The following is a 9,178-nucleotide window of genomic DNA, read 5'->3' as shown; positions in this document are numbered from 1 at the left end:
TGATGGCGGTGGTGGTGGCAGTGATGGTGGTGGCAGTGATGGCGGTGGCGGTGGTGGCGGTGATGGTGGTGGCGGTGGCAGTGATAGTGGTGGTGGTGATGGCGGTGGCGGTGATGGTGGTGGTGGCGATGGTGATGGTGGTGGCGGTGATGGCGGTGGTGGCGGTGGGGAGCGGTTAGTGCACCGCGCCTACGAACCCGGCAAAGGCCCGAGTTGGATCCACGCTCACGGCCACCAAACACCGGTGACGATTGTATGAGACGATCCTGGGTCTGCCCCCTAGGTCGACTCAGCCTGCAAACGAGTACCCAGTGTGGCGTGTAGTAAACATCGCCGATTGGGGAGACAAAGGCGGCCAGGCGTGGTGCTGGCCACCCACCCACCTAGTGTGCCGTGCTGGCCTTCATAAGGGCTTCTCGCTAAACAGCACTTTCTCCATAACGCATCTTCATGTAAACCTTTTCCCGTTCCAATGACGTGCTTAACCTTTTCCCGTTCTGATGACGTACTTGTACGTCTTCAAAAATAAAAAAAACTGAATTAAAACTGCAATTAAATAACTTCACCAGTCTTCTTGGTTCTTTCGGTAAAGTCACGTAGAAGGGAAATGATAAAATAATAAAAATAAAACATAATAAAATAATTCTCACGACGTTTCGGCCACAACGCAAGCAGCCACAACGCAAGCAGCGTTGTGGCCGGAACGTCGTGAGAATTATTTAATGATGTTTTATTTGTATTATTTTATTACTTCCCTTATACGTGACTTTACCGAAAGAACCAAGAAGATGAATCCCTGCAGTCACGAAAGCTTTAAATCGAAATTTTATTATGTTTTATTTTAATTATTTTATTATTTCCCTTCTACGTGACTTTACCGAAAGAACCAAGAAGATGAATGCCTGCAGTCACGAAAGCTTCAAATCGAAAGATAATTATTTTATTATGTTTTATTTTTATTATTTTATTATTTCCCTTCTACGTGACGTTACCGAAAGAACCAAGAAGATGAATCCCTGCAGTCACGAAAGAAGCTTTAAATCGGAATTTAACTCCACCGATACCGAGGCTCCCACAAAGGCCCTGCGGGAGGGACATGTGGCACAGTTTCTGGGCCGTGACGCTACGGTTCTCTGCGGCTACGACAAAATAGCTGGAAACACGACGGCGCTACCACTGCTACGAGCGCGCCTCTCTCGAAATGAAATGTACTGCGATGATCGGTGGGTGAACGGGACACCGCCCACCCAGCCACCCACCCAGCCTGCAACTGGCAGAAGACGTTCTCGGAACGGGACAAGGGGGGAAAGGTTACACGGGGTGTCTTTGTCTTTGCTTGGTGGTGGTGCTTGGGTTTTGCTTCATCCTTGTTTGGTGGTGGTGGTGGTGCGTGGATGTTGCTGTGTTGTTGTGTGGTGGTGGTGGTGCGTGGGTATTGCTGTGTCGTTGTTTGGTGGTGCTTTGTTGTTGTTTGGTGGTGGTGGTGGTGCGTGTGTATTGCTGTGTTGTTGTTGTGTGGTGGTGGTGGTGGTGCATGGGTATTGCTGTGTCGTTGTGTGGTGGTGGTGCATGGGTGTTGCTTTGTTGTGGTGGTGGTGGGAATTGCTTTGTCTTTTCACAGCGTCTCGAGACTTTGACGAGTTGGGTGGTGGCGGCGTTGGGGGTTTCGTGTTCGCAGCCACCGTTGAATCGCATCATCCGATGTTCGGGTCGGGCCAAGCACGGCGACGGACCCTGGCCCACCATCCGTGTCGTTAAAAACCCTCCACACCAACCCGACCGCGGGAAAGAGAGAAAGAGAGAGACGGTGAAAACAAAAAAAACCCCGATCGCGTGAGAAGATGATCCCGCATCGTTCGACGGCTGCTGCTCGCGACGTCCAAGATACCATTCTCGTTCAGTCTGTGCCGGTCGGATTGGAATGAGAGGCTCCACCACACGCATCTCGCCAGATCTGTCATCTTCTTGGTTCTTTCGGTAAAGTCACGTAGAATGGAAATAATAAAATAATAAAATAAAACATAATAAAAATTATTTTCACGACGTTTCGGCATTCTACGTGACTTTACCGAAAGAACCAAGAAGATGAATCCCTGCAGTCACGAAAGCTTAAAATCGAAATTTTATTATGTTTTATTTTTATTATTTTATTATTTCCCTTCTACGTGACTTTACCGAAAGAACCAAGAAGATGAATCCCTGCAGTCACGAAAGCTTTAAATCGAAATTTTATTATGTTTTATTTTCATTATTTTATCATTTCCCTTCTACGTGACTTTACCGAAAGAACCAAGAAGATGAATCCCTGCAGTCACGAAAGCTTTAAATCGAAATTTAACTCGCCAGATCTGTTGGTTGCTGCTGCTGCTGCTGCGACGACCACGTTGCCTTAGCCCCCAGACAACGACGACGGGGGAGAGAAGAGCGGCTCCGAAAACCCCACCGTGTGCACGCACGCATCAACGTCAAACAACGATGACATGTAACACCGGGTGAACACGTGGCCTTCATGGCTCGTAGCGGGAGTGTTTTGTATTTTTTGTAGGGTGGGGGGGGACAGCCCAAATGTTCGTTGTAAAGAAGCCTGCATAGGGCCCGACCGGCGAAACGTCGCCCGGATTTCCACGCGGCGGCGCGAGCATCTGCTAGCGAGCGCGCCGGGAAATGCTGCGGGAAGATTACACTGGTCAACACACTTTTTCTGGCATGAGGTATTCCAACGGTTTTAATGTAATTTTGGGGGGTGCTGATTCCCAATCTGGCATCAGTTTTTGTCTGTCGCATCAGGTTTTTTGAGATATCAAATATTGCATTTTCAATAAAAACTGCAGAAGAAAAATATTAAATGAATGTGGATATCTACATAAAATGATAGTATAAACACACTATCCTAAAAATACAGCACCACATTTTAACACTAAAGCAGTCACTGACTCGTAACAACTTGCAATCATAAGTGACAGAGTTAATTTCGGGTAAAATCAATGAAAATGGGGTATGCCGATAGCATAAAATGAGATGTGATAGAGCAAATCTGAGATCAGATTTGGAATCGGCACTCTGAAATTAGTCTAAAACAGCTGCAAAAGTCCAGGCCAGAAAAAAAATTGTGTTTTTTGTTGACCAGTGTTATCGCGACCACGTTGGAAACAATGGAGATGCATGCGGCATTTCGCTTTGGACTGCGCCGAGCGTCTCGCGCCGGCTTCCTGGGGTTACCCGAAGTTGCGTCGGATGCGAGTCGCAATTGTGTGTGGCAGGTGACGCCACCTGCCACATTCGCCGCCGGAGTTCTGGAAGGTGAGAGATCGTTCTCTCAAACTGAACCGTTGAGCTGGTCGAAAACGATCATTGTCGTTATTTACGATGCCCATGTTACGGGCGACGATTCAAAAAAAATTCCGCCAGTCGGGTATGTTTGGAGGCTTCTTAACGGCATCAATTTGGCCCGAACCATTACAGGATGGGAAGGGGGCGGGGGGGAATGGGGGTGCCTAGCCCAAAAGTTCAATCGCGTATCGATTTTACGTCGTCGTCATCAACGATCGTACCGTTTGCGTCCTTCAACATTTATACCTTAAGACTAAATTATTATTACTTCATAAAATATGCTTCCATCGGATGGGGGTCGTGGGGGTGGTGGGGGTGGTGGGGGTGGTGGGGGTCGTGGGGTTAGGGGGTAGACCGACGGGACACTACGGGGCTACTCACTCCACAAGGCTAGAGAGGTGGTGTGCATGTTCCTGCGGTACAAAACGTGACTCAAAACCCTGAGAGGGAAGAACGGGAGGGGTCCGGACGAAGGCATTCGCCGCTGGGGACCCCCTCCAAGTGCTCAAGTGTGGGAAGATTACATCGTGAAGAGCTTTTTTGTGACAGAGAGAGAGAGAAAAACAAACACGTTTCTTTTTTTGTGCTTAAATACAAGAAACACGGCCATGGGACATTCAGAGCCGCGGCGCAGGCGAGGCCTTAGGCTTGCAGCCCTGCACAGCGCTTCATAGATGGCGCTTGGGGTACCTGGTCCCTTACGTTTACCCTATATGGACCCACGTAGTCCTCGCCCCGTGAAGGCCTCACGCAGATCTCGCCATGCGAGGCCTCGCCCAGGTCTTGTCGTGCGAAGGCCTCGCTCTGTGAGGCCTCGCCCAGGCCTTGCCTCGTGAGGCCTCGTGAGGCCTCGGGTAGGCCTCGCCTCGTGAGGCCTCGCCCAGGCCTCGCCTCGTGAGGCCTCGGGTAGGCCTCGCCCATTCAAACCTCATGCAGGCATCGCTCCCTGCAGGCCTCGCCCAGGCCTCACCCCGTGAGGCCTTGGGTAGGCCTCGCCTTGTGAGGCCTCGGTTAGGCCTCGCCCAGTGAGGCCTCGCCCAGGCCTTGCCTCGTGAGGCCTCGGGTAGGCCTCGCCCATTCAAACCTCATGCAGGCTTCGCTCCGTGCAGGCCTTGCCCAGGCCTCACCCCGTGAGGCCTCGGGTAGGCCTCGCCCATTCAAACCTCATGCAGGCTTCGCTCCGTGCAGGCCTCGCACCACCGCACGCACCCAGTCCCTCTTTGGCGCGTCACGCGTGAGATGCGGCGCCTTCGTGGCTGCACCGGCGAGCCCTCTTCCTCCGCCGCACGCGGTGGGGGTCGGAGCGGCTCGCGCTGCGCGCCGCTCCGCGCCCGTCGTCGCGGCCGACTCCACCGTCGTCCTCATCGCCATCGCCATCGTCGGCGGCGCTGTCGTCACCGTCACAAGGCCTGAACTGCCGCCGGTCGCCACCTTCCTCCCCCTCCTCCTCCGCCGCCGTCGTCGTCGGCGACCCCCGACCCTGGGACGAGGCCTCGGGGTCCGACGGTCTCCTGCCGCGGGCCGGCGCGATCGCGCTCTCCGCCTTCCTCCTCCTCTCCTCCTCCTCCTTCTCCTCCTTCTCCTCCGCCGCCTCCTCCTCCTCCTTGATCACTCGCTTCCACATCTCGTGGTTCTCGAGCAGGTGGTGCGTCAGGTGGCAGAAGTACTTGCGCGGGCGTTTCTTCTTCATTCGCTTGGCTGCGTCGGGCGACAGGAAACAGGAGACCGCGCGAGTGGCGTGTGTGTGAGGCACGCGGTGAGCCCTAGAGCGGTATTCTTAGGTTTTTTCGGTAAAGTCACCATGTAGGTAAAAAAATTAAAATTAAAATTAATTAAAGTAAAAAAAAAATCACGACGTTTCGGAGGCAACACAAGCTTCCGTCTAAAGGTGGAACCGTCACAACACGATAGCTGTATCACTTGATACTTTTACTTTTATTAATTTAAATTTTTTTACCTACGTGACTTTACCGAAAAAACCTAAGAATATGAATCCTTGCAGTCACGAAACCTTCAAATCTAGAACCCTAGAGCGGTGTTCTACATCGCAGGGCCTGCGGGCCTGCTGTAAGCCTTCAGTGTTGGCCCCTGACCCACCCCACGGTCATCGTCGTCATCGTGCCGCTGGCAAGAGGCCAATGGTTTCAAACGTGTGGCGGAGCCCTCACGCTGACGATGTCTTGTCGGCGAAGGTGGCAAACCCCCCCTCTGAAAATTTTACGGCAACGTCGCTCCATCGCTACCCCTTGAAGGAGGATGTGGTCAAATCGATTGCCGGGCAGCGACGTCAAGGACGTCGACATTTTTTGCGTCTTGATAATTTACAGTTGAACTATGCAGCTGCACGTTCAGCTGCCTAGACCTAATCCTTGACCCCAAACCCTATCTGACCCTTGAGCCAGTGGTTCTTAGCCTGGGGTGCACGCACCACACCCTGGAGGAGTGCGAGGTGCCTCTCTGGGGGTGGGTGCAAGACATGGGCAGATCTTTTTAAAATCCTTTATATTAAGTTCACTTGCTTGCTTGCTTAGGACCGTGCAAATTATTTCAGTCGTTTTTTAACCCACTTCCCGTGATCCAATCGAGCTGACATTTTCCACACAGACTCGTTGTGCGTGACAATTAATGTTCGTGAAAAAAAATTCCAAAATTTTACACTTTTTAGGACAAAAATATTATATTTAATTACCAATTGCTTAATGCTGCCATGCAATCATCTGACCCATAGGTGGCAGCCATCTCAAGCCAGAGGACGAGAGGACTCTAGCTGCCACGCACATAAAGGATTTATAGTGAAAAACTTTGTTTTTACGGGTTATACTTGTTTTAGTCTCCCTACACCCGACGGTCCCCCACCTCGGTCACCCCATGAACGCGACAGTCCCTCAACTCGCTAACCCGTCGCGTCCAAGCGAGGCGACAATGCGGCGTCGCTTACCGTTCCGCGTGTCGCCGTCCTCATCGCTGTCCTCCTCCTCATCCTCCTCCTCGTCGTCTTCCTCGTCGTCCGACGACGCGGACCGCCCCGCCTCGTCGGGGCCGCGCTCCACCCAGGCCCCCGGCATGAGCCCAGCCGAGTCGTAGGAACGGCACAGCGGCCCCACGATGTGCGTGATGAACGACTCCTGGAGCTTGGCGAGCTGCGGCGCCGTGCGGTCCATGAAGGGGCTCACGGGCAGACCCAGAGTCGCCTCCTCATCGCCCTGACAACGGGAGGACAGAGACCCGAGGTTCCACCGCCACCACCACTGCCAGTAGGGTCACATACAAGATCGCCTGCCTCTGCCACCATGCCTTCATATCCGCCTGCCCGCCGTACCAATCTTCATTATTGACAACTTGCAGCTCAGCACACGGCAGATGTCTGCGCAGCGCGACCCACGACCTCCTCTTGATACCAGGGGCGGTTTCTTCATTAGGGCGATTGGGCGACGCACCACCAATGTCATTCAACCGCAGAGTCACGCTAGCCGTCACTGTGCCTCTGGATATAGTCCAATCAGCATCATGTCACGTTCTGTGGAGTACCGCCTCTTTTTGGGCGATTTCACTCCGGCTGAGAATCGCCCCGAGTGGCCCCATAGACTTACATTCAAAGATGATTTTTTTCGAACAGGGGGCGCTGCAATGCATTCTCTATGGCTTCCGGGAGGGCTCGAACTAACGTGTTTACGTCATCATACGTGCTAACGTCATCATACGTAAGCACGTTTCATCCAACAATATTATTTGTCGCCACCTAGTGGAATCTTTAATAAAAGAAACTTGAGTGGATTGTATATCAATATTGAGTATAGAAACAAACAAGATGTATTGTAAGAGTCACTTTATTTTTCATTAATATTAAAGAAGTGAAGTTGCCTTTACATGCTTAAGCTGTTAATTTATCCATTGCATGGGTGGACCTTATCCTTATAAATCATCCAGACATTTGCCCCCCCTGAGAGATTTTGCAGGAGCCGCCACTGCTTGATACCAAGATCCAGGATGGTCACCGTGTCTATGCGCCGCTTCTCGGTAGCAGCCCCAACAGTCTGGAACGCCGTCACCCCTCTGCACATTCGCAGCATCACCTCAATCGCCTCCTTCAAGAGAGACTTAAAAACTCACCTCTACATACCACGAGCTTTCGAGCGACTCTGAGCTTGGCTCCGCGCCTCTGAGTTGCGGCCACTACGTCTGCAAATTTGCCAGCGCGTTACAAATTGAACTATTATTATTATTAATACTACCAGCACCCGCCCGCCCGTCCCGTAATTACATTTTTATTTAACGAGGTAAGAAGGCCCCACCGAGCTGCGTAGAGCTTATTTTCAAAAGCGACCACCCACCCCCCCCTCCCACGGCTACCACAAACGACGGCTGCTCAAACGAAGTGGTGGCTCGTCAGCGTCATCGTCGTCGTCATCATCATTGTTGTCATCATCATCATCATCGTCGTCGTCATCGTCATCATCTTCGTCATCATCATTATCGTCATCGTCATCATCTTCGTCGTCATCATCATCATTGTTGTCATCGTCATCATCATCATCATCATCGTCGTCATCATCATCATCATTGTCATCATTGTCATCATCTTCATCTTCATCGTCATCATCGTTGTCGTCATCGTCGTCGTCATCATTGTCATCATCGTCGTCATCGTCGTCGTCGTCATCATCATCGTCGTCATCATCATCATCATCGTCATCGTCATCATCTTCGTCGTCGTCATTGTCGTCATCGTCATCATCTTCGTCGTCATCATCATCATTGTTGTCATCGTCGTTGTCGTCGTCATAATTGTCGTCATCATTGTCGTCATCGTCGTCGTCATCATCGCTATCATCGTCATCATCGTTGTCGTCGTCGTCATCGTGGGGTGGAAATTTATAAATTCGTAGCAGCAGCCCAAATGCTTCTAAACGCGCGGCGACATCGATTCTAAAAATGTGGAGGGGGAGAGCTAAAAAAGTAAAATAATAATAAAATAAAGATACAAATACTAATTAAATAATTGCCGTAGGGCACTCGGAGAAAATTGGACGCGACCACGGGGAGAGAGACAGGAGACACGTCGCAAAAACTCCAAGTATACAGCAGCAGTATCAAAACGATGACGACAAAATACGTAAGAATACGTCTTTAAACCTGTTCCCGGTCATCGGCAAGTCCACTCAGCTCCACGTCCTCCTGTACCACATCACTCCATCTCTTCTCTAGCCCGTGCCGCGCCCGTTTAGCCCCCTCGATCCATCCGAACAAAAGCTGTTTGGGCATGCGGTGACTGGGCATGCGGGCTACATGGCCCAGCCAACGCAGACTTGCCTGCCGGAGGAGCTCACCGATGGGACTTTGTCCAGACACAAGACAAAGACAAAGATCCCCCATCTAGCCTTAACAGACTGTAGGGGCAAGTGCTGTTAGCGAGCACCTATGAAGGCCGGAACGGTACACGAGGGGGTGGGTGGCCAGCACCACGCCCAACCGCCTTTGTCTCCCCAGTGGCGATGTTTACACCCCGCACCAGGTACTCATTTAAGGCTGAGTCGACCTAGGGGAGGCCCGGGACCGGTTCAGATAATCGTCACTGGTGTTGGCCGTGAACGGGAATCGAACCCGTGTCGCCGGGTTCATAGCGCAGCGTAGCGCTAACCGCTACACTATCACACACGGACACACACACACGCACGCACGCACGCAAACTCCAAATGCGGTCTACTCTAGATTATCAGCGCTAATGATGGGGAGGCACAGCCGCGGAAAAAATTCAAGATCGCTAATGACCCAAAAAATATTTCCATTTTCCGCAGATCTCTATGCCAAACACCAGTAATATAGTTATAGCTTAGCGAGCGATGCGTGT

General features: G+C 51.6%; 1 protein-coding gene across 1 annotated transcript in view; it reads right to left on the bottom strand.

Moving 5' to 3' along the window:
- Positions 1-705: 705 nt before the first annotated feature.
- PDE3A (phosphodiesterase 3A) overlaps positions 706-9,178 on the bottom strand; it is a 201,665-nt gene continuing 193,192 nt past the window's right edge. Inside the window, exons 15-16 of the mRNA XM_078882253.1 lie at positions 6,269-6,533; positions 706-5,028 (exon numbers count right to left, since the gene is read on the bottom strand). Coding sequence (XP_078738379.1) covers positions 4,559-5,028; positions 6,269-6,533 — 735 coding nt within the window. The 3' untranslated portion in view covers positions 706-4,558. The remainder of the gene's footprint in view (positions 5,029-6,268; positions 6,534-9,178) is intronic.

The sequence above is a fragment of the Lampetra fluviatilis genome, chromosome 64 (assembly GCF_964198595.1).
Source record: "Lampetra fluviatilis chromosome 64, kcLamFluv1.1, whole genome shotgun sequence".
Lineage (NCBI taxonomy): Eukaryota > Metazoa > Chordata > Hyperoartia > Petromyzontiformes > Petromyzontidae > Lampetra > Lampetra fluviatilis.
Note: the sequence above shows the minus strand (reverse complement) of the source record. Positions and strands in the feature narration are given on the sequence as shown.